Here is a 22406-nt window from a genome sequence, read left to right as displayed (position 1 = left end):
TTTTGTGTTGCTTGTTTTGAGATTACCACCATTGACTTATCCTTTTTAGTTCGTTTCCTTCAGACTTGATAAGCGTTAAACGCTATCAATTTGATAATTTTGATTTCTCATTCCTGTAAAAAACAACTAAATGCTACAATTTATATGGTAAGTGCGGCAAAAGGGCCGCTCTTTAGGGTATGAAGAACTCTAGCTGTTAAGTTAATAACAACTTAAAATTACATAAAAAAAATTTCACAGCCAAACTTAGGAAATCACTAAGAAAAGTTTTTTGTAAACAGAATATGGTTTGGAAATTACTTATTCGTATATTTATTCTTTCTAATATATTTAAAATTGCTTTGTCTTAAACAGACTTATGGAATGGTAAGTTTTCGGACAAATATATTTAAGTTTTATATTAACATGCTGAGGTCGACATATACTTAATGCTTTTGAATGATTTTGGCTTTAACCTTAACTTACCAAAATATGTTTAAAATTTGTATATTGTTTTCTTTGTACTTTCAGTGCTTTCGTTTTGTAAATTTAGATAATTATCTATTAATGATCATTTTCGCGACACTATCTTAATAATTGACTGACGTCGTAGATTTCATAACGTTTTTCATCATTTTTGTATTTTTCTTTGAGATTTGTCCTGAGTGTAGTTGTTCAGGTATTATTGGCACTTTAATATTAGCTTCGATTATTTTTGTTCTTTGTATTTTGTTGCCTTTGTAATTATTTCATTAATGCTTAATACTTTTTTGTTTTAATCATTGTCTCAGATTTTTCGTGACTTGAGAGCTTGCAGTGCTGCTTCGGTTTGTAAATATATTCAGCCTTTTGTTTTTCATATTTTCACTCATTGTTTGACTTTCGATTGATTGTAACGCTAAAATATTTGCATTCTTGCTGATTGATTTTTGGTTAAACAAAATATATAAATAATAATATGTACGCTTAAATAAGTTTAATGCATTTTACACATTTTTTAACATTATTTTATTGACTTTGATATTGGTTATGATTTTTGCATCTTTTGCTAATATATTTTGTGTATTTCGCTTATTTGTTTTTCTCAGCTTAGTTTAGAGGTATTACATAATTACGAAATTTGTTTCTTAAATTGTGGCTATAAGAAGAAATTGTTGTAAAAACAAAAGGAAAAAAAAGAGTCTGGTTTCTGTTATTCACGTCAAGATGGTAAAGAAAAAAAAACTACAATCTTGCAAAATCATAAACGTTTTTCAGGATTGGAAAACCACATCCACTGTGTCGAGAATCGTTTGCGGGTTGGAGCTTAACAACTAAAATATACATTGCATTCAATTGTATACAATTTGACATTATTCACAAAATGTTTAAATTTAGTTTAGTTCATCAAGATCATTGTACGTACTCGTATTTTTTCGTCATATTAAAATATGATTTTAGCATACTTTGGTCACAGTTGAATTGTAATTGTAAATCAAACTAAGGAGCACATAAAGGTATTTTTGGGCTGGAGCTCAGTGCAGGCTAGCTCCGTTTGTCTATTAGAAAACATTAAACAACAGGCAATGCAGGTATTTTCAATATTCTTGCTGAGGATTCTTGGGGAGACAAAACGAAAACAAATGGAAAATAAATTTGGTCAGGGGATTTATATAGAAAGACGTCGCAACACTAGTTGGCTTAAATGCTAAGAAAAAGAGAACTGTATCCTTACAACTAAAATTGTATGTTTAGGGGGTTCGCGTGTGTGTTGTGTATTATGTATAGCAAGTTGATTGCTTCATTTAACATATATTCCCCTCCTGTTACTCGATTTAAGTCTGCCCTAATCCCTTCTTATTTGGTTTCTTGGCCTATCGGAGCACGCGCAGCGTTCTGATCTCTAGTGTGCCGTCAGGGGTGGGAGTGGGAAGCGGTTGTCTAGTAGTAGGCGGCTGCGTTCGAGTAGTTCTGCGAGTAGGCCTGCGAATCTGCAAGAAGACACCGATGATGGCTGACGCAAAAAGGGGGGGCACCCTGAAAGAACCTACCGTAACCCGCATAGGCGCGCTCATCATAGCCAGCGCTCTGCTGCCCGTGCTGGCTGTAGTCCGCTTGTCCGGTGGCATTGTAATCCACGGCAGTCGAGCCGTACTGCTGACTGTAGTCCTGGCTGTACGACTGATACCGCGTGTCCTGCGGTGCGGCATAACCCGTCGAACTGCTGGGAAACACAAAGTATTGCATTAGCATCTGTTCAGCCGAACTGGAGGTTAAATAAGCGCCAAGAGTAGGCAACCCACTTGTAGTTCTGGTACTGGCTTTGATCGTATTCGTGGGCCGCATAGCTGCTGCTGGCGGGAGCTGCCGCCTGCGATGTGTGAGCCGCGTAGCTGCTGCCACCGGTCTGGCCATAACCATTGTATCCCTGCTGCGTGGTCTGAGTGCTGTAGCTACTCTGCGCATACGGATCCACTTGCTGGGTTTGATCGTGGGTCTGGTAGCTGTGGTGGCTGTTCGAAACGCAGGTTATTTATTTTCTTGTTGTAAGACTAATAATGTCTCTTTAAATTTAAGCCACAAAATTGAAATATAGAATATTTCAATTCAATGTATATTATAGAATACACAATCATATTTCAATTGATTTCTTTAATAATTTAAAATCTTACCTTGGAGCTGGCGCATGATGACTGGGCGGCGAGCCATAAGAGGACTGCGAGGACATGCCGCCACCTCCGCCGCCACCCATGTGCTGCTGGGTGGAGTGATACTTGGGCGTCATGGGCCGTTGGCCGTAGGGACCGCCCTCGTAGCGACCTCGCTTGGGACCAGGACCACCGGGAGCGCCGCGTTTGAGAGCTGGTACCGGTGCGAGTTGTGTATTGGGATTATGTGCCTGATGGTGATGCAAGGGTGGCCGACTCATACCTTGATTGTAGCCGCCCCTGCCGCGTGGGGCTCCACGCCTGGGCATCGATCCGTGATCTCCGCCCGGACCACCGCCCATGGAGTTGCTGTGGTGACTGTGCGAGCCGCCGTACATGCTGCCACCGCCCCCATTGCCGTTCATATGCGAATTGTAGCCACCGCCGCCGCGTCCACGACCGCTGAAGGGACCGCCGCGACCACGACCACGGCCTAGATACGGAGGCGGTCCTCCGCCGTTGCTGCCGCCAGGGGCGGAGCTGCCGCCGTGCGAATTGCTGGAGGGCGCAACGCTGGATGATGCCTGGCCTTCTGCTACCTCGTCCCCGGCTGACTCAACCGCCGGCTGTTCCCCGCTTATCGCCGAGGTGGGCACTGGTGAGACGGTCTTGTTATTGTCGGCACCTGTGTGTTGTTTGGGAGCTAAATTGGATTGGATTGGATTTACAAGGTGCGGTTGGGAGTCAGAGGGGAATGGCTGGTGAACTTACGCTGCGAGTACAAGGGTGGGCGACCGCCGCGCATGCCCATGGAAGCTCCACCGCGCGGCTGATAGCCACCGCCGCGTCCTTGATAGCCCATTCCGCCGCCACGGGAACCACGCATTCCTCTCGGAGGACCCGACATCATTCCCTGCATCGGTGGACCTCCGCCCATACCACCTCCGCCGCCTCCGCGCATGCCGCCCATAAAGTGACCGCGTCCACCACGACCACGTCCGCGATCGAAGCCACCGCGCATGGGTGCTCCACCACCTCGACCGCGGAAACCGCCACCACGTGGGCCACCCATCGAGGGTGAGGACACTGAGGATCCTTCCATGCTGCTCGCTAGCTGGTTACGCACTCGGGAGCACTAGCACTTGGAATCCTTTAAATAGGAGGGGGGATTTCTCGACTATGCAGTCTCTGAAGAAGAGGAAGAGCGTTCGAATGCCGGAGACTTGCGGATTTGGGCGATTATTTTTGGCAACAGGAAGTCACTTCTGATGAAGGGTCACTTGATCACTGCTCTGGCGCGTACTCGGTGCACTTTCAACTATGGCTTATCTTAATTAACTTATTTAACTAAACATTATTCGGGTGTCCGAGCGCGTTGGTCTGCGAGTTGAGTGAAAAAAATATGGCGGCGACTATTGATTTTTGTTGCAGCGCTGCCCACTCGACAGCGAAGTGTTCACTTGCAGGGCTGTCGCAAGATCTGGCAGAATAACGCCAAATGATTTTAAACATTTAATACAATTATAAATTTAAAATTATTTGTTATCTAACTATATCATTTTCAATCCACTTCTTTCTTAATTTTTCTTAAGGTTTTTATATTTCTCCTAAACAGGAGAAAGCAAGTTAGCAGCTCTATGCCTCATAATTGGGATTCAAAATAATTTAAGCCGAAATAACTTATTTAGACAGGTTTTGTAAAAAAATTTAAACAACAAAGGTTCTTTAAGTCTAAATCAACTAAAAACTACATATCTTTAATTCAGATTTTTTTAAACAAGTTTCTAGTTTTAAATATGCTAGAACTAGCTTATAATAAGTTAAATTGGCAACACTGCCTGCAGGCATTTCGCTGCTTCTTATTCACTGTGGTCACACCGTTAACTGGGAAAATGAAAAACACAAGATAAAACGTGAAACCTTCTGGTATTTCCGAAATTCCGTGGCAAAAAACTTGTATCTTGGTGAAAAGGAGCGACAGGCGAGAGCGAAAGGATGCCGGGCAAGGTGGGGGTGAAGATCAAGGCGGCGCGCAACTTGCCCGTGATGGACAAGTCCAGTGAGACGACGGACGCTTTTGTGGAGATCAAATTGGCCTCGGTGACCCACAAGACGGATGTGTTCCGCAAGAGTTTAAATCCTACCTGGAACACCGATTGGTAAGGCCATCCAGAAATCCCCTGTTATGTAAAGTAATCCCCATCTTCGAACAGGTTCCGTTTTGAGGTGGACGATGCTGAACTGCAGGATGAGCCGCTGCAAATCCGTCTGATGGACTACGATACGTACTCCGCCAACGATGCCATCGGAAAGGTCAACATCAGCCTGAATCCCTTGTGCTTGGAGAGCTCTAGTCAGGCGGTGCACGGCAAGGGCACCGTGCTCTCCGGCTGGATTCCGGTCTTCGACACAATGCACGGCATCCGCGGCGAGATTAACGTGATCGTCAAGGTGGACCTCTTCTCGGACGTCAATAAGTTCCGCCAGAGCTCCTGCGGCATACCATTCTTCCACTGTTTGTAGCCTCTAATAGATCTGATCAGGGATTTTAATTTTACGATCCCTGATCAAGCCTATATAATTTCCAGAGTATTAATTTTATTGTTATTCCATACAGCCCAATGTGTGCCATTTGGCTACCGCGCCCAGGTGATTCACGGTTTTGTCGAGGAACTGGTGGTTAACGACGATCCGGAGTACCAGTGGATAGACAAGATACGCACACCGCGTGCTTCAAACGAGGCCCGACAGGTGGTATTCCTCAAGTTGTCGGGCCAGGTGCAGAGGCGAATGGGCCTGAAGGCTATTAATATGGGTGCTAATGCCGTCATCGGTTATACCCAGTGCTTCGATCTGGAAGGCGATGTAGGCGTGGTTGCCCGGGGCATCGGAACAGCAGTTACACTAATCAAGGACACCAGCTCCAGTCAGCCGAACAGCGCGGATATTGCCCTTATCGAAGAGTGAGTATTTTTGGGGATTAGGGTAACCAAAAAGGTATTCGTTATGCCTAATGACGCATAACTAGTGACTTATTTAGCAATTGGCCATACTCTGTCTGTCTGTAATACACATGTTACATAATTCTATAAATGTCTATATCAGAATCTGACTATTTCGAAGGCTGCCAAATTTAAACAATAATAAATACGGCAAATTGTATATAAACTTGTAGACTATGACATGGAAAATTCAAGCTGCAAGATTTAAAAGAATCTTCGGTAGCCGAAGCAACACGATCCTTGTTTGTAAAAACTCTTCGATTACATTGCTTAGTGAACTGTAGGTGGTAGTAAACAACCAATTTAAACATGTTCTAAAGCGATTTCTTTCTTCTCTTGAACGTTCTCCACCTCCCACACCGAAATCTCTCCGACGATGTTCATCCCTCGATATCTCTTTTTTCGCTCCTTGTCGTATCGTATTGCACGCTCCAATCGTTGTCGTTGTTGTTTCGTTGTTGTGTCGTGTTTGTGTTTATAAAACATTTACGTACTACCTCACCTCAAAACGGCTAGATTGACACAAAAGTATCTAGACTTCCTCAACTGTGCGGGGGCGAGCAGCTCGAGTCTGCCGCTTTCCGGCCGCACGCCCCAATACCGTCTCAATATATACAGGGAGCCCAGCTCGTCGGCGCCTTCAACCGCATCAGCGGCGGCAGCAGCAACGTTGTTTTACCTGGAGAGTGCCAGTAGCGACACGGAGGATGCCGAACTTATGCAGGATCTTATACGACAGGAGGACGAGCGCGGGGATCGAAATCGCGAGAAAAAGCTGCGTCACCGCATGCGCCGCCTAACGCTCTCCTCGAGTAAGGTTTTCAGTCAGAAGTATGCCACACTGATACGTCGGATTGAACCAAAGATCCCGGAGAACGCTACCCAATCGTTGAGCAGCATTTTTGGAGGAGCCGCTGCAGCAACTTCAAGTTTTAAGCGCCGTCGCAAGTCCCGCTTCGCTGCTTCTACATCCAAGTCTTCGGTTCCCCCGTTTATTGTGCGCTCCATCAGCAGCGATGCTGGCGTTCGTCCTGGCCACGCGCCTGTCAAGAGCTTTCTCACGGTGCCCGGTTTGACGGAATTTCAAGAGAACACACGTTCGGCACCTGATTTGCCAGGAGACGAATTTCAGGCCAAGACTCGGCCAACATCTAATTACTCCACAGATTCAGATGAGTCTCTACAGTTGGATCTGGAAATAGCTCCGCCCGATAGCAATGGGGAGGAGTCCCCAGAGGAGGAGGAGAAACTTCAGGATAACTGGATAAAGCCGGGTGAAACTCGTAGCTGTGAAAACAGCCAGCAGGATCTGGGTCCCAGGCACCACAATTTGCTCGAGGATCTCAAGGGCTTCTCACGTCGTCTGCAGAAGCTGATGCATCTGAAGCCCAAGGAAAGCGACTTGGAGAAGAGCCATAGGCTACCGTTTGTGCCCTCGCTGGAACGCAAATCATATTACAGCTCACAGCCGGAATTGCCTACCTGTCCCGATGACTGCCTGGTATCCAACCTTAGTGGATCCTCCTCGATGCTGCAATTGAACTTTCTTCCCAGTTACGAGAAGACTATGGAGCGCAGTGCCTCTCTGAATCATCTAGTTGCACCGGAAACTCCTGTACCACCCAACACGCTGCTGCTGAAGGCGCCCGAGCTGCGCGTTTGCCCCTCCACACCCACTCCCACCCAGTCCGAGTTAGTCACCTTCGATTACAGTAACCCCCCTTGTCTCTCCCAACTAGATAAATCTGTAAATATATCTAATAGTACTAACCATAGTAACCACAATAATGAATCATCATTGCTTGCTCCATTTGACATTCGACAACAACAACAACCACGCGAACTTAGATCCAGCACTGAACTCCAACAGCAGCAAGGTTCAGCGGGAATAGCCGGAAGCACTGCGCCGTCCAATATACCCACTACCGTGGAGGGCAGCAGTCCAAATCTAAAGCGTTTCGCCTCGCCAGTGAGCAATAGTCGTCTCAAGCTGACGCCCAGTCCCTCGAAGAGCGGCATCTCGGCGACAACGAACGCGGATAGTGCCTCCACTTCCACAGCCTCGACGGCCACCACCATGGTGCCGGTCACCGTCGGCGAGATCTGCCGGAGATCCTCCGACTCCGACTTGAGTGTCACTCCGAAAGGTATGTCCAGTTTTCACTTCCGATCCCGATTTTAAGTCTGTTAAAATGGGTAAAATACGAGTGGCCTAAAGTGGACCATTGATTATTTTAGTTAATACTATATTTAAATACCCTTTTTAAATTGCCTTGAAATCGGGACCAGGTCTAAATATGCTCAAAAGTAGTGAAGAATTAGAATAAGGCCTTAGGCCCTGTGCATCTTTGTACCAATTGCTGTTCAATATTTGTGTGTTTGCCGTCACCGTGTGTCTATTTCTCACCGTCTCGTCTCTGAGTAACCGTAAACGTCTCTTTCAACGTTCTATCTTTGCGTCCGCTGCTGCACCTCGCAACTCGCATCTCGAAAAACACCAGGCATAGCTTTTTCATTCAACCGGAAGCGTAAGTAGATGCTCCGCCTAATCTCGGTGTCCTTTCTCGATGTATCTCTGTGTGTCTGTGCGTGTGCTCCTTACTGTCTCTTTACCTCACCTGAACTTTATAGAGGGTGCTGTTCTATTTCGCCTAGTCTTTCCTACTTTATATGTCTATCGAATACCTCATCCGATTTGAGCTCTCCTTGAATGTTATAATACAATATCATTACATGACTTGAGGGTCTTGATTGCAGGGTTTTCTTTGTAAATGTTATGCCGAATAAAATCGGCAAATTGCAAATATTGGATATTAAACCCTTCTTCATTATCAAATTCTAAATTAATAATGTAATTGAACAGTTTTTTTTTTGTAAGTCTGTGGAAACTATGTAGCTCATATCTTAAACTTTCCACAATGACTCAGACAATCCATTGTAAATATAAATGTATTCATTCCGTGCAAGATGGTTTCGAATTAATAAAAGCACTTCATTATTCGGTATATTTTTAATTCACAGGCAACTCTATTTGTGTGGCCAGTGAGCGACTGGTGGCCGCCACGGCTATGATGCGTCTAACGCAGCCGGCGGTCGGAGCCAAACCTGGAACTGCTACTGAGAGTCTGGACATGTTGGAGTACCCCTTTCTGACCATGACAAAGTACCCGACTGGCTTCATCCTTCATCTGGGTGCTACGGTCGCGGCCCGATCCGTGAAGCTTCTGGAGCGAGTGCCCAATCCGGATGAGCCAGAGGTACGCGACAGCTGGTGGACGGAGCTTCGTATGGAGATTCGATCCCATGCTCGTTCTTTGGGCTGCAACGTGGTGCTGGGTTATGCGGAGACTACAACCATATCGTAAGTAACTCCATCTTCTTAATTTAAAACAAAAATTCAAGAAAACTCAGTATTTTATATTCTCTTTTTTTTAATAACCCTTATTAATCTACTATCTTTGTTTTGCAGTGACGATGTCTGTGTTTTATCTGCCACTGGAACGGCGGCAGTGATTAACATGGTGTTTAATAGATCTGTATCGCAGACCGATATCTTCACCATGTCCAAGGCCACCGCAAGCGTCGCAGCCATGACGAATTCTGTAGAGGAGGGCAATGGAAGCAGCGCCGGAGACACGAGCATTGGCAAAGACAGCGGTTCTCTGGGGACTGGCAACAATTCTGGGGGCAAGCGCTTCGGATTGCCGCCGCTTAATGGACCCCGGAATGCCTGTGCCATCTGCCACATACCCTATAACCTAAGCTCCGTGCCATTTAACGTAAAGATGAAGAAGTGCGCCGTGTGCCGCAAGGGACGAGTGCCGGACGTACTTCTGGCTACGCTGGAGGTGCCTGAATTTATGCAGGTCACCGGACGCGGTTGCTTTATGCAGGCTCAAGTGGTGCGCGCCAAGAGGGATTTGCGAGCCGAGCTAAATGCCAAGGAGATATCGGATGGACTGCCCTTCCTGGAGTACGAACTTCATCGAGTACTGATCAACAAGCTGAAGGCCAAGGGTATGAATGCCATTTTCGGGCTTCGTACACAGGTGGCCATAGGGGAGCGGATGATAGCTTTAATAGCCACCGGAACAGCACTCTTTCTTACTGCCCTACCGGTGCCGCAGGTGCCGAAGATTGTGGCCGGTAATTCGTGGACCGACAAGCAAAAGCTGAATGAGCTGCAAAAGAAGTTGCAAGAGACCTTCGAGCGCAACCAGGAGATCTATCAGCTGAAGAGCTTGGACCCAGATCTGGTAGCCAATGCAGGAGCTGCAGCGACAACCGGAGCCTCTGGGGATAAACAGTCGGACACGGACGACTCTGACGAAGAAGAGATGAACGAGATCGATTTAAACTGTGGCAACAAAGAGCTGTGCGTTTTGGAGGTCGACGATATCGAAGACTTGGAAATCATATCGCTTTTAATGGAGCCATACCCGCCGGAGGGCTTCCATGTGGTCAATACACAGCAGGTGCCAGGGATGCTGGAAATGGACACTGTCAAGAACTTGCAGATGTTTACCCAGGTGTGGCGCGCTCGTTTGGAAGTGGGCCAAAGTGTTAATGGGTTTCCCAAACACTTTCAGAGGTAAGCTTGATTTTATGATAATGTGATAAATTTGTAACCATTTATCTTTTTCCAGACTGCTGCAGACCATTTACTTTAAGCTGCGTACTATGATTCCCTGCGCCATCTGCGATCTTCGCTTCCGACTTGATCTGCCTGAAACAGTAAGTTAAATGCTGGGGGACTTTTTTGAAGTTACTAAGTTTGCTTCTAATGTTGTAGGATCAAATTCAACTGCTAGTCACTGGCATGGCCATGGGTCTCACCGATGCCAACAAAATGAAGTACCGTGGACGTGGTCGTCAACAGCAGCAGCAACAACCACAACAGCAGAACGGATTCCACGATGCGTCCGTGCATGCCACCCAATCCCAGCCAGAATTGAATGGCAAGCGAATGCTGCAGGAGGAGGACTACATTTTTCCGCTGGATGAAGATCAAATGGTGGACACACCAACGCCAACCAGCACTGCTATCCCGCCGTTTGGGATGAGCTCCTTTAAAATGCGCAAAACATCACCATCACGTTTGAACAATCTGGTCTCGGGATTGCCATCAACAGGAGTTAAGCCACTGAATGTAGGTCTGGTTCCACGTAATCGATATGTAAGTATACTTGATCATAACTTAAGTTTTTTGTGCAAGAAGTTATCAACTTGTTTTTGGGCAGTTTCCTTTGCGGGATCGCTACGGTGTGGATTTAACGCCTCTTAGTTTTATACCTGGCGGACGTATAGATAAATATTTGGGCAACCTGAACTTCTTCTTCATCCGAGAAAGCACCTCGATCCGGGAGAATGGCGGCATCAGCGGATTTGTTCATGGTTTCATTACCGAGCTACTGGCTGTGGTAAGAGCCCACATTGCTTCGCTGGGCGGAAACGCCATGGTCTCATTTTACATCACAGAACTAATGTTGTTCGATAATCAGCACAAGAATCAGGTAAACCAAATAGTTTATGAATTAGTTTCCAAGTCATTTTATTTAACACAATATATTATCGATTTCTAGGGTCAGTGCCTGATTAGCATCGGTGGCGATGCAGTCTATGTGAGCTACCATGCCGATGACTGATACAAAAACTTGCGGGGCATATAGCGCCTATTCTACGCGAATCGTCCCAAGAGCCTCTACTCTCTATTTTCTTCCGCTTAGCTAGAACTGTCAGCTCTGCCCAGCAACTGGAGTTAATCTAATTCACGTTTACTTAACAACTTTACAGTTTCTGTAGTTGGATTCTTTATGCAATATTTTAACTGTGAGGCATCGCTCTTATCCTAACTTAGTAGTGTGAATTTTTTCGGTCGTTACTTGTTTGCTTGATGTTTTTAGCGTTAAACCAATTGCAATTTCTGTACATAGTTGATGTTTATTGAATATTGAATTTAGAACGAGTGCGAGACACAAGTCTACTAACGATATATACAATTGTTGCAACCACAAACATGACACAGATATATACTCGTACTCCTTAGATATCCAATTTTGCCGTGTAAAATATAATACATACAATATTTAAAAATAAAACAATTGCTCAATTAAATGGGTTCGATTCGATTAGTTTGGCGTAGTGGAGAGTAGCACAAACATGACCCAGAGATGCAGCAAAGCTACGTAGACGATCACAGAAACCCGCATCATGGGATAGCGACGCAAGAATGTACCCACCCGAATTCCCATGGAGTCCGCCTGGCGAAGGGCTCTCTTAAAACGACGGGCCACCCGATTGTCGAAGGGACTTGGGTGCATGAGCATCGGGAATTGTGCTTTAACTGGAAGAATGGATATAAGACAGATATATATTATAACAAGTTTACAAACTGTGAACTTTTATGAACTCACCATCATCTGTGCTGTTAAGCAGGTGATTGCGGGAGCTGCCTCTCTGGCTCTCTATCTGAACCATGTGCATGTTCTGCTGCAGCTGCGTCTGCGCCTTCTCGTGTTGCAATCGCAGGGCATTCCGCTCACTTGTGACTCGCTCCAGGAGAGTCTGCCGTTCGACCAGCGATTGGGTTAGAGCTTTTAACCGGGTCTCGTAATCGTTTTTGGCTCCGGTGCTGGCTTCTTCGCTCAAGCGCTGGCGCATCTGCTGGAGCTGTTGTTCCCGTTCCTGGAGACGAGTGGCGGAAGCGGCCATTTGGTTACTGAGTTGCTGCCGCAGGGAAGCCAGTTCCTGGGTGAGGACTCTCTGATCGGATTCTGAGGTCACACTGTGTTCCCGTGCCTGTCGCAGCTCCTTGGCCAGAGATTCCTCTCGTTGGCGAGCAGAGCTCAGTTCCACCTGACGTTGTCTCTCCTGGGAGAGGTAATCCTCCAGCTGCAAACGTGCTTTCTGCAGTTCTTCGTTGGCGTGCTCCAATTCTTGCTTGAGTGCTTCGTGCTCGATTTGCAGAAAACGTGTCTCGCTGTCCTTGGCCACTAGGTTGGGATCCGCGTCGTCGTCAACGGGCTTGGCCTTCAGCTCTGCGATGAGTGCATCTTTGGATTGGAGAGCTCGCTGAGCCTTGGCGCGGTACTCCTGCAGCTCCTGGCGCTGCTGATCAGTTTCCTTGGTTTGCATCTGCAGTTTGTGGGCGGTGCTCATGTACTCCTGCTGCAGCTTGGCCAGATTGGTTTCGAGTTCCGAGATGGAGTGCACGTACGCCATGTTGGCACTCTGGGCCTCGTTGTGATCATGCACCGCTTTGTCTCGCTCCTCAGACAATGTTTTTACCAGAGCCTCCAGCACTTGGCTGTGCTGATACAAATCGAATTTCTCGGTCTCGTTGTCCAGTTCATCTAAACGCAGGCGAAGCTCATCCCTTTCGGCGGTGATTTCATTCAAGGCGATCTTGAAGGCCGCCAGTTCCTGGGTGTCCATGGAGCTGCCAGAGTCTTCTGGATTGTGAGCGAAACTGGCGGATTTGGACATATTTTGGCGCATGTCCTTTGTGACCACTGAACTCCCGCCTTCGCTTTTTACACTCGATGAGCTGTTGGCAACCGAACGCTTCGCTGGCGACAGAGTGGACTTTAAAGACACGGACAGAGATTGGGTGCTGCTGGTCATGCTCCTGCGCATGGGATCCGCTGCTCCAGTGGTGTTCTCCGTTTGTAGGGCCGTTGCCGCATTCTGATCTATCTTGTTCAAAATGTTTTCGGCCTTGTCCGCCAGTCCTGTGATCCAGGATGACATTTTTTCCTAATAACACAATTCTCTTCGAGCAAAACACGTAAACAATATCGTTCTGTGTGGCCAGGTCAGTATTGTTGACCAAACGGTTGTTACATACGCAAGGTCACACCATAAGTAACGGATTTTTGAACAGAAACTAAAAAAAGGAGTTTGGTTTCAAGTCATTTATTTTTTGTTTAAAAAGTAACTGAAATTAAATATTTTTTTTTTATTAAATACTCAACGGGCAGTATATAATTTTTCAGTCTAGCTACTACTTAGTATCACTATCAATTACTTTCCAATACAAAAGTCTTTAAAGACGACGTCGAGTATATCTTCGCAGCTAATGTGTCCGGTGATGCGTTCGATGCAGCGGACGGCGTTGCGCAGCTTGGAGGCGGCAATGGCCATGTCCGGGTAAACATCGGGTCTGTAATCTCGCAGAAATATGTCGATGTTCTCAATGCAGCGCTCCAGTTGTTGCCGGTAGCGAGTGTTTGTGATCCGTGGATTTTCCGCTCGGGGCTCACCGCACAGCTCCTTCAGTTGCTTTTCCAGATTGCCCAGAAATACGGGCATTTTGTCAGGTTTATGGCATGATATGGCTAAAACATTGGATAGTTTGTCCAACTGTTGGTGCTCCTCATCCGACAGGGTGTCCGTTTTATTGGCCACCAACTGCAGACGTTTTCCTAAGCATGACTCCAGTGGAATATCTAGTTCACCCAAGTAACTATCTACGAAAGAAGCCACAGCGTCGTCATGCTGTAGTTGTGTGATGTTCTTGGCATCTGCTAATAGTAATATCAAATCGGATTGGGCTAGACAGTCCTTGGCTCTCTGCATTCCCTCCTGCTCTATACTATCTGTAGTATATCTTCGCAATCCTGCCGTATCCGAAAACACCACGGGATATCCCCCGAAGTTGTGCATTGTTTCGATAATATCTCTAGTGGTTCCCGCCTGATCCGTCACTATGGACACAGACCGCTGGCAAAGGACATTGAGCAAACTGCTCTTGCCCACATTTGGTGCTCCGATGATCACCGTCCGTACTCCGTCGCGGAGTAGTTCACCCTGCCGCTGGTCACTCAAGTGCTCTCTAATCTCTTTCTTTACTGCTTTTAGTTCTTTTGTGAGTTGCAGGATAATGCCGCCCTCGATTTGCTCCTCTTCAGCGAAGTCTATATATGCTTCTAGGTGGGCGGCACAGCGGATAAGTCTTCGTCGCCAGTTGTCGTAAAGACGAGCCAATACCCCGGTACTCTGAAGCAATGCCTGTTAGGTCAGAGGTATAATATAAATTATAATACAAAAATATGATCTTATAATTATTTCTTATTATAATACCTGTTTTCTTTGCGCCTCCGTTTCGGCGTGGATGAGATCAGCTAGCCCCTCCACCTCCGTCAAATCCAGTTTGCCTCCGAAAAAGGCTCTTTTGGTGAACTCTCCTGGTTCCGCTGGTCTTAAGCCGTCAACTTTTCCCAGGGCATCCAGCATTGCAGCAATGACTGCCAGAGAACCGTGGACCTGGAACTCGCATGAATCCTCCCCAGTAAAAGAAGCGGGTCCAGGGAACCAAAGTAGGAGCCCCCGATCAATCATTTCTTTGCTCGCAGGATGGTAGAAAGATTTAAGGTACGCTTGACGGGCCTATTTAGGAAAATATTTAGATATAGAGATTAGCATGGCAACTGAATATATGTACATTTAATGAACTAATAATTTAGCACGAGGACAGAAATTATTTTAGCGTTAATTAACAACCAATTTGCTGCACAGGTTCTAGGTAAAGATTAATATTCCCTTGTAAAGCATTTATTATTTATAAACAACTTCCTGCCGTAGGATTTAAAGGATGTTACACTGCTGTCTGCTTGTAAATGTATCTGAATAAATATTGGCAAGTTGCCATATGTTAACCTATCATGTACAATTTCTTAAATTATTGTTATTATTTCCATTTTACATAACTATTCGCTTGTAAAATCATTTACTTGTCATTAAACAATTTTATTTCGAGTTTACAACACATTAAAATGTGAAAGAAACAGATGACCTATAATTTTCTTTCGCTTTAATACTTCATCAACAGGTCTTAATAGATTGGACGGATATATCTTGTTGCTACACAAGCAACAATTGACTAAAATAAATCTTTCTTTGTTGCTTTTTTAAATGTTTACAAGATCTTGGAGTTATAAATAATGTTTTGAATTTTGATAGATTTTTTGATAAAATGTTGGGATTAGATAACTAACCGGCACATCTTCTTTTCGTCGTTAATGGGTTAAAAGCCAATATAAACCAAAACCTATATCTCTGATATCGTGAATAATATATATCAATTGACTTGCCTTCGGTTCATACTCTTTATTGGCAACAATTGCGCGGAGTGCCTTCTTTGTTTGCGGCCCGGAGACGCGGATTACGGAAACGCCGCACTTGACATGACCGGAACTCAGGCTGTAGATGGTGCATCCACTGCTGGCAAACCGGCGGAAGCTACCCAAAAAGCCGTTGGACGCATTTCTGAGTAGCGCCATGTCCGAATAACAATTAAAATTCAACCGCCGAACAATAAACAATTAAACGTGAACTGCAGTGTGACCGCGGAAAGGCCGTTACAAAAATATATTATTCATTTTTCAGATATGAACAAAATACTAAAAACAGATGGTTGTGTAAGGTGGAAACCTCTGATAGATGCTTAGTGTTGTCCCAAACCACAACAATATTGTTAATACATTTTTAAAAGTTTAAATTATTTTATTGTGAAATACTTTAATTTATTTATTATTTTATTGAATTGAAATTTGTAACTTTCTTAAGATTTTAAAATTATCCTTATAAGGCGTTAAATGGTAGAAGCCTTGAATTACATTTCCTGATCTTTGGGCGGCCATATTTCATCCAACCACTTCCTTTTGATTTTCATTAAAAACTTCTCTTTTTGCAGTTGCTTAGGATTATATGGACACTTGGGACTTTTTTGGTTGATCCTTTGCTTAAGCTCTTTAAAAACATCAAAGTCCCAGGGTTTTTTGTTGAGGATATCAGTAAGGTTTCTGGTTCGTTTTTGATGCCTGGAAAAACTACGCACCAACGTCATAATTGAATAATTTTGATTTATTATTTATATCATTGAAATATCATCTGGGCTATTACACACAACATTTTAAGACTGATTTTCCAATTTTGACAACTTTACGTCGCACACTTTGCACACAAAAAATTTGATTAGGCTTGTAAGAAGTACTAACGTTTGAATTTCTAAAGTGTTTCCGGTTTACGTAGAGATAGGATTGGGACTAGTAGAAGAACTGACGACTACGTGTACGATACGCGTTTGACATTCGGAGAGATACACTTGGTGGCGGACAGCTTTCGGAAGCCCGGGCAAATCGATTGCGATTGATCATGGCTGTATTGCTGTCCCACTGACTGATGAAGGCACGGGCCTCATCGTCACAGGGTTGTGCCGTATTGGGTCGGTCTTCCTGGAGGAAAAATGATTAAACCGAAATGGCAATAAAATAATAAAAACGTTAACCTACCAAAAAATATGCTTTTTAGAGTCTTACCCGAGTTCTGCGACGTGGAGGCGCCTCAACATCCATCACATCCATGACATTTTTCAATCTTCTTTTCCTGGCAGCCACACTCTCCGGGAAATTGACCCAAGTGCAGTCGTAGTTGCGGTTCTCCATCTCACTTGGGCGATACTGCTCGTCATCGAAGCGCTCCTGATCGTCCTTGCCAGGGATCCGTCCGCCCTGACCCTCGTCCTGTTCCCACATGGAGCGTCGCTTGTTCTTCTTGTAGATGTCCGCCTTCTCCCGCTCCCTGACCACCTGCTGTTCGGGCCTGTAATGACTGTACACCCGATCCAGATTTCGTGCATTCGGATACCGTCTGGGGATGTGACGCGTTAAGGCGCACTCGATCCTCGCCCGAAGGAGTTCCATGCAGCGGTTCACCATCATTCGGGTGTTCACCATTTTTATTTATTTAATCAAAAAAAGAATTAAGATAAAAAAAAAACTTGTAGTATAAAATAAGACAATTGAAATGCCAAAACGTAGCCTGTTTCAAAAGAGGCGGCGTCTGGTGAAATGAATTCGCCACCAACAAAACAATGTGACATGTAAGGTGCGTAAGAATCCAAGGCCTATCTGATTCTGTAAGCCGGCTCACCTTTCTCAATTAGCGCGGTTAACTCCACCTGGCGTTAATTTTCGATGTCTAGTACCGGGTATACAAAAAGAAGTCAGTTGGATTCTTGGAGTGACGGCATGAGGTCTACGATTTGTGTACTTCTTTGGTTCGGAGCCATTGCAGCGATTGAAGGGAATCACACGCATCTGCTGGAGACTTCTCTGGAGGACCGGCTTTTGTCCCGGAAGGTGCGGGGTTTGGTTTTTCCGGACAAGGCTTCTGTTCTGCTCACCGCCGCCTTAACCAAGCTCATTTTGGGCGGTCGACCTAGTGGCCTTCAGTATAGTCTGGAGTTTGATATGTACGTTCCCGTTCCGGACACCATTGAGGGCTGGCAGCCGAAGATCTTGAAGAGGCCCAAGCCTACTCCAAAACGTCGCTATGATTGGTCATATTACAAAAGACCAGCAAGCTACTATCCATACTACTCGGGACCGTATCCAAACTCGTTCTACAAAAGGTAATTAAGTCAGTGAACAATATTAGGTTGGAATATCAATTTTCAATTTAGTTATAGACCTGCAATGAATAGGGGTTCCTTCTATCAAACCAATAACAGGTAAAATACTTACTAAATGTTTTAAAATTAAATTATTTTATATTTTTTGTTTCAGTCCTGCTATAAGTAGAAATACATTCTACCAAACCTCCTTCAATCGAAAGAACTTGTTTCAACCTAATAAAGACATCTATAAAACGAGGTAGGAAATAAATACTTCCTTACAATATTTTTCTAAGAATATAATTTCAGTTCTGCCTTAAATAGGGATTCATTTTATCAAAGCCCATGGTCTTTATCTTCAACTGGCAATCGAAGGAACTTCTATCAACCCGAAGAAGAGGTCTATGAATCCTGGTCCCAAGTGCCCAGCTGGAAGTTAAATCGAGGATATAGGGAGCGCCGAGAAATCTTTGATCAATTCGAGGCCATGGGAAAAGTGTAAAATATATTTTTTAAATCAGAAAAAGGTTTACCTTATTTTCAATTTATTTATTTTATTTTCCAGTTTCCAGATAGATCTAAGGTCTTGTATAAAAAGAGCAATGTGTGAGCTTAGAGCGAAGTTAAATTCAGGCCATGATCAGGGATTTCTCATGGAGGATCTAATGCGAATTGTACTCACGTGAGTAAATACAAATAAAATTTAACTAAGTCCACTAAAAACAATCATTTTCAGAGTGCCTGATGAGGTGGCCGACGATAAGTACCGACATCGCATGGATGTCCAGGATTGTGCCCGCTTCTACTCCCCGAGTTGTCCTTATAAAGTTTTGGATTTCCTTACCCAGAGTGCCACAAAAATGTGAACTTAGTAAACTGAGAAGTGAACTTCCGTGTCATTGTATTTGGCCTGGATGGGGGGTTAGCATAAGCGTTTCAGTTTTCATTCCATAGTTGAGCTGGATAGGTCTCTCACGTCCAGTTCCTAATTCCCTCAAAATTTCATCTAAAATTTCCGGGTTTTAAAGTTTTGGCTCAATTTTTTCGGCGAAGAGTTTAAAATTTCCGAGCTCAAGAAAATGGTACTGGTTGTGAAGAATACCTCTCGGCTGCTGCTCCATCCCAACAAACTAGTGTGCGGTGCGGTGAGCAGCTGTGTGCGATTCGCATCCGGTTGTGAGAAGGAAGGGGAGAGCCTCTGTCCCAAGACACTGACAAAGTTCCCCTGCGGCAAGCCCGAGATCCAGGCACCGCCCGCCAAGAAGCCCAAGCTGATCAAGACGGAGTCCATGTGGCTGAATCCGTTCTGCGATCCCGATGACGTCTCATGCCCATTTCAGCCTCGCTTCGATGACATCTACTACGTGGAATCGGACAAGGCGAAGCGAAAGTATTGGCAGACGTGGGTGGCCTGCCCGCCCATCCAGATAAAGCCGAAGAAGATTTGCTGTTTTGCCAATGCCAAGCCGGCGCCCATCAAGCGGCGCAAGCCCTCCTTCAAACCCTCCACCGCCTGTCCTCAGCCGTGTCCGGATAAATCGAACGACGCGTGTCCACGTCTGGCGCGTCGTTGCCATCGCGATGGCCGCGTTCCGCCATCCTGCAAGAAAGTCCGAGGTCCCCTCCCCTGTGTGAAGCCCCGCACTCCCTATCCATCCTTCTCCGAGTGCGAACGCGTCCGACCACACGCCCTGGGAATGAAGGAGTGCACCTGCTTGGTGAAGCCCATGCTCTGCGAAATTTGGGCCGAGTTCCGCCGACAGGCCATCAACAAGGAGAAGAACTCGAGCAAGAAGTTCTAAGCTTCACCTAAGCGGCTTGAGATTCTGGAGCTTACTTAAAATTTTATTTGTATAAGGAAAATATCATGTACATCATATATATATTCCCTGAGTTTCTCGAGTGAAACAGCTCGTGTGACCGGCTCAAAACGGATTCTTGGCCATGTTCGTCACGAGGGTCCAGAGCAGCGGACTGCAGTCGCTGTAGGTCCGCTCGCAGTCCGCTCCACCGCGTCCCGCATCCCGGGCGTGCAGATACTTCCCGGCCACGTTATCCAAGCTCGGTCTGCGAAACATATCCAATTTCATCTGTTAATCGATTCCAAATAAAAATACATGAAAAACCCTGTACTCACACAAGCACCGAGTTTATGATCTCGCTGAAGATGTTGTTGTTCTGAAAGGGTTTCTGCGATATTTCGCAAATGCTCCTCAGCAGGCACACTCCGCCGAATTCATTGTCGAACCTGGAAATGCAAATATTAATATTACATTTAAATTAGAAATTACACAAAATAGAAAATACATTTTTATTTTAAAATTAAATGCCCAGATCTGAACATTTTTCGTAGTCATACTCACTGCTCCATTCCCACTTCGATGGCATTATAGACCCAGGTTCGGGCATCGTCGTACAACACCTTCGACTGCATATCCTTGCGCCACTCACGAGCAGTGGACACAAAGGCAGTGGTGTTCCAGAAGCTCCACCAGTAAAGCGGAACTGTGGTGGGAATCCATTGGCCCTGGACGTTGACGAACCACCAGAAGGACTGTTGCTTGTCCGATTGCTTTATAGGATACGCCAAGCTAGGCACAAACTGCACAAAATTGGATTAAGTAAATCACAATAAAATTAAGTGTCTGGTGAGAGAAGTAATTTATCAAGGATATAATGGAATGGGATATCCCACCTTGGCAACGCCCTGACCATTCCAAATGGCCACTCGCTTCGATCTACTCAAAGGAGTAAAGCGCTGGGTAATATTTCCATTGGGATGGTTGATACTCCTGCTGAATGCCAATTGATTTGAATCCAAAGTGTAGAAATTCCTGGTGTGGCTCGCCACCAGATGGAAAGTGGAAAGTGCCGATAGAATCAGCAGAAGAGAGGTAAGAACTTTGTGGACCATCTTGTTTGTATTGGAGTGCAATGCTAACTAATCCGGCTTTGTTTAAACTTGGATCGGAGCCACGATCCACAGGGAACGCAATATTTGTTTGCTTAAATAATTTACAACGCTCTATGGAAAAAAAGTGCACAGAAAAGAATTAAATTCGATTGAAATGGTTACCATAAACTGTATCTTTTCATTGTTGAATGTTAAAGCTTTATAATAAATGGGTTTTTATTTCAATAATGGTTTGCTGAATAATTTTTTTATTGATGTTTTATATTATCGTTTACTTTTGTCAGTGTATTGGAAATGCCAGAATTGGTTCTTGCGGAAAAGAATGGAGCAAAGCTCTTGATTGGCCGGATCACGCTGTCATACGAATCTTGATGATGGAGCACGCGCTCCACTTTCGGAGGTGTTTTGTGGACCGTTCTAATTGCTGTTCACGCATCTGTTTCTGGTCGATGATCCGCTCATTTACAGTTCGCCTTAATTAATCCCCAAATAGACAATGGCGAGAAGACGATTACGGGTGGCTCGATGCGTGATCCCCGAGTGGATCACATCGCCATGTATCGCCCAAAGCTGCAGAACGTTGGAAATCTCGGCCAGGTCACCCTGCTGCTGCTGATCACACTGCTTCCTCCGATTCAGGGACTACTCCTCTATCCCGCCTCAACGGTCCTCCAGATCACCTCCTCGATCTCCATACCCGCCGACCTGCCCACCCGCACCAAGGTCTTCATGGACATGGGATTCCAGATGAACTACAACCTCCCAGCCACGGTGTCCGCCTTCTATAACTCCACCATCTGGGCGGATGAGCTGGCCCGCAGGCAAAGGCGGCAGTTGGACAATGGAATGGATACAAACATTCAGGAGTTGGACTTGGAGGCTGGCATGCATCCGGCTGACTTTACGGCCGGTCAACTTTATGCGGGTCTGGAGCACATGCTGGAGTCCTACGGCTTCCACAGATCCTGCCTCCTGCGGAGTGTCTGCGAGTTGGCTCTCCATCCCTTTGCCGAGGACCACTACTACGGAGTGGTCACTCAGGTCATCACCTTCCTGCTCACGTAAGTTGAACCCCTTTTATGTATTAATTTAAAAAAAAATATATTTCTTTTATTATTACCATAAAACACCATAAGCCAAAGATAAATAGATACCTACATCTTTTGTTCAACAATAACATTTCATAATTCTATTGAACACTTTATATAAGTTGTGAGCAAAATACTCACGTTGAATTTAATTTCCCAAGTAGTATACATTCTAAAAATAAAACTCCATTTTTAATTATATAAATGTAATTTATTTTCAGACCCTCCCAACACGAAGGCTTCACCGAGGACGAGCGGCTTTATAGGGAAAGGTATGAAAAAGCGGAGCAGATTGGCTTCCTCGGAGGCCAATGCCACCTCTCATATCCCCGCTGTGAAACAGATATCATAAACTTGGCCACCCGACTGGTCAGATGAAATAAATACGGATGCAGTCCAACA

The 22406-nt window shown here is 45.2% G+C and overlaps 9 protein-coding genes across 18 annotated transcripts; 4 read left to right on the top strand and 5 right to left on the bottom strand.

Annotated features, from left to right (window-relative positions):
- Nucleotides 1-1609: 1609 nt before the first annotated feature.
- Nucleotides 1610-4039, bottom strand: LOC108092052 (loricrin). 7 transcript variants are annotated; one of them, XM_017191505.2, is made up of 6 exons: nt 3378-4038; nt 2890-3309; nt 2631-2820; nt 2262-2471; nt 2010-2182; nt 1610-1949 (listed from the first exon to the last, which is right to left on the bottom strand). In XM_017191505.2, the coding sequence occupies exons 1-6, from the start codon at nt 3706-3708 to the stop codon at nt 1900-1902; spliced, it is 1374 nt and encodes a 457-aa protein (XP_017046994.1). In that variant the 5' UTR covers nt 3709-4038; the 3' UTR covers nt 1610-1899. The 7 variants fall into 7 exon arrangements, with proteins under 7 accessions (XP_017046994.1, XP_017046995.1, XP_017046996.1 ...); XM_017191506.2 differs by having other exon boundaries at nt 2010-2179; XM_017191507.2 differs by having other exon boundaries at nt 2010-2179; nt 2890-3291.
- Nucleotides 4040-4457: 418 nt separating this feature from the next.
- Nucleotides 4458-11722, top strand: LOC108092050 (C2 domain-containing protein 5). Of its 2 annotated transcripts, none has more exons than XM_017191498.2 (10): nt 4458-4765; nt 4820-5121; nt 5224-5569; nt 6125-7755; nt 8630-8969; nt 9078-10199; nt 10255-10342; nt 10401-10784; nt 10849-11121; nt 11191-11722. In XM_017191498.2, the coding sequence occupies exons 1-10, from the start codon at nt 4602-4604 to the stop codon at nt 11251-11253; spliced, it is 4713 nt and encodes a 1570-aa protein (XP_017046987.1). In that variant the 5' UTR covers nt 4458-4601; the 3' UTR covers nt 11254-11722. The 2 variants fall into 2 exon arrangements, with proteins under 2 accessions (XP_017046987.1, XP_017046988.1); XM_017191499.2 differs by having other exon boundaries at nt 4460-4765; nt 7457-7755.
- LOC108092051 (golgin-84) lies at nt 11614-13404 on the bottom strand. The gene is made up of 2 exons (XM_017191500.2): nt 12022-13404; nt 11614-11951 (listed from the first exon to the last, which is right to left on the bottom strand). The coding sequence occupies exons 1-2, from the start codon at nt 13355-13357 to the stop codon at nt 11737-11739; spliced, it is 1551 nt and encodes a 516-aa protein (XP_017046989.1). The 5' UTR covers nt 13358-13404; the 3' UTR covers nt 11614-11736.
- A 146-nt stretch (nt 13405-13550) lies between these two features.
- Nucleotides 13551-15948, bottom strand: LOC108092214 (tRNA modification GTPase GTPBP3, mitochondrial). Its single transcript, XM_017191746.2, has 3 exons — nt 15700-15948; nt 14690-14995; nt 13551-14617 (listed from the first exon to the last, which is right to left on the bottom strand). Exons 1-3 carry the CDS (start codon nt 15886-15888, stop codon nt 13631-13633), a joined length of 1482 nt encoding a protein of 493 aa, XP_017047235.1. The 5' UTR covers nt 15889-15948; the 3' UTR covers nt 13551-13630.
- Nucleotides 15949-16453: 505 nt separating this feature from the next.
- LOC108091880 lies at nt 16454-17473 on the bottom strand. The gene is made up of 2 exons (XM_017191262.2): nt 16927-17473; nt 16454-16842 (listed from the first exon to the last, which is right to left on the bottom strand). The coding sequence occupies exons 1-2, from the start codon at nt 17341-17343 to the stop codon at nt 16654-16656; spliced, it is 606 nt and encodes a 201-aa protein (XP_017046751.1). The 5' UTR covers nt 17344-17473; the 3' UTR covers nt 16454-16653.
- A 156-nt stretch (nt 17474-17629) lies between these two features.
- LOC108092215 lies at nt 17630-18890 on the top strand. Of its 3 annotated transcripts, none has more exons than XM_017191748.1 (6): nt 17630-18020; nt 18078-18119; nt 18175-18261; nt 18312-18500; nt 18568-18684; nt 18739-18890. In XM_017191748.1, exons 1-6 carry the CDS (start codon nt 17638-17640, stop codon nt 18866-18868), a joined length of 948 nt encoding a protein of 315 aa, XP_017047237.1. In that variant the 5' UTR covers nt 17630-17637; the 3' UTR covers nt 18869-18890. The 3 variants fall into 3 exon arrangements, with proteins under 3 accessions (XP_017047237.1, XP_017047236.1, XP_017047238.1); XM_017191747.1 differs by having other exon boundaries at nt 18072-18119; XM_017191749.1 differs by lacking the exon at nt 18078-18119.
- A 50-nt stretch (nt 18891-18940) lies between these two features.
- LOC108092216 lies at nt 18941-20143 on the top strand. The gene has a single exon (XM_017191750.2). It carries the CDS (start codon nt 19082-19084, stop codon nt 19802-19804), a length of 723 nt encoding a protein of 240 aa, XP_017047239.1. The 5' UTR covers nt 18941-19081; the 3' UTR covers nt 19805-20143.
- Nucleotides 19928-20917, bottom strand: LOC108092218. The gene is made up of 4 exons (XM_017191751.2): nt 20698-20917; nt 20366-20604; nt 20140-20250; nt 19928-20069 (listed from the first exon to the last, which is right to left on the bottom strand). Exons 1-4 carry the CDS (start codon nt 20914-20916, stop codon nt 19928-19930), a joined length of 711 nt encoding a protein of 236 aa, XP_017047240.1. The 5' UTR covers nt 20917.
- A 554-nt stretch (nt 20918-21471) lies between these two features.
- Nucleotides 21472-22382, top strand: LOC108091946. Its single transcript, XM_017191335.1, has 2 exons — nt 21472-21977; nt 22226-22382. Exons 1-2 carry the CDS (start codon nt 21472-21474, stop codon nt 22380-22382), a joined length of 663 nt encoding a protein of 220 aa, XP_017046824.1.
- The last annotated feature ends 24 nt before the right edge of the window (nt 22383-22406 follow it).

This window comes from Drosophila ficusphila, unplaced genomic scaffold, assembly GCF_018152265.1.
Source record: "Drosophila ficusphila isolate 14025-0441.05 unplaced genomic scaffold, ASM1815226v1 contig_791, whole genome shotgun sequence".
Classification (NCBI taxonomy): Eukaryota; Metazoa; Arthropoda; class Insecta; order Diptera; family Drosophilidae; genus Drosophila; species Drosophila ficusphila.
Note: the sequence above shows the minus strand (reverse complement) of the source record. Positions and strands in the feature narration are given on the sequence as shown.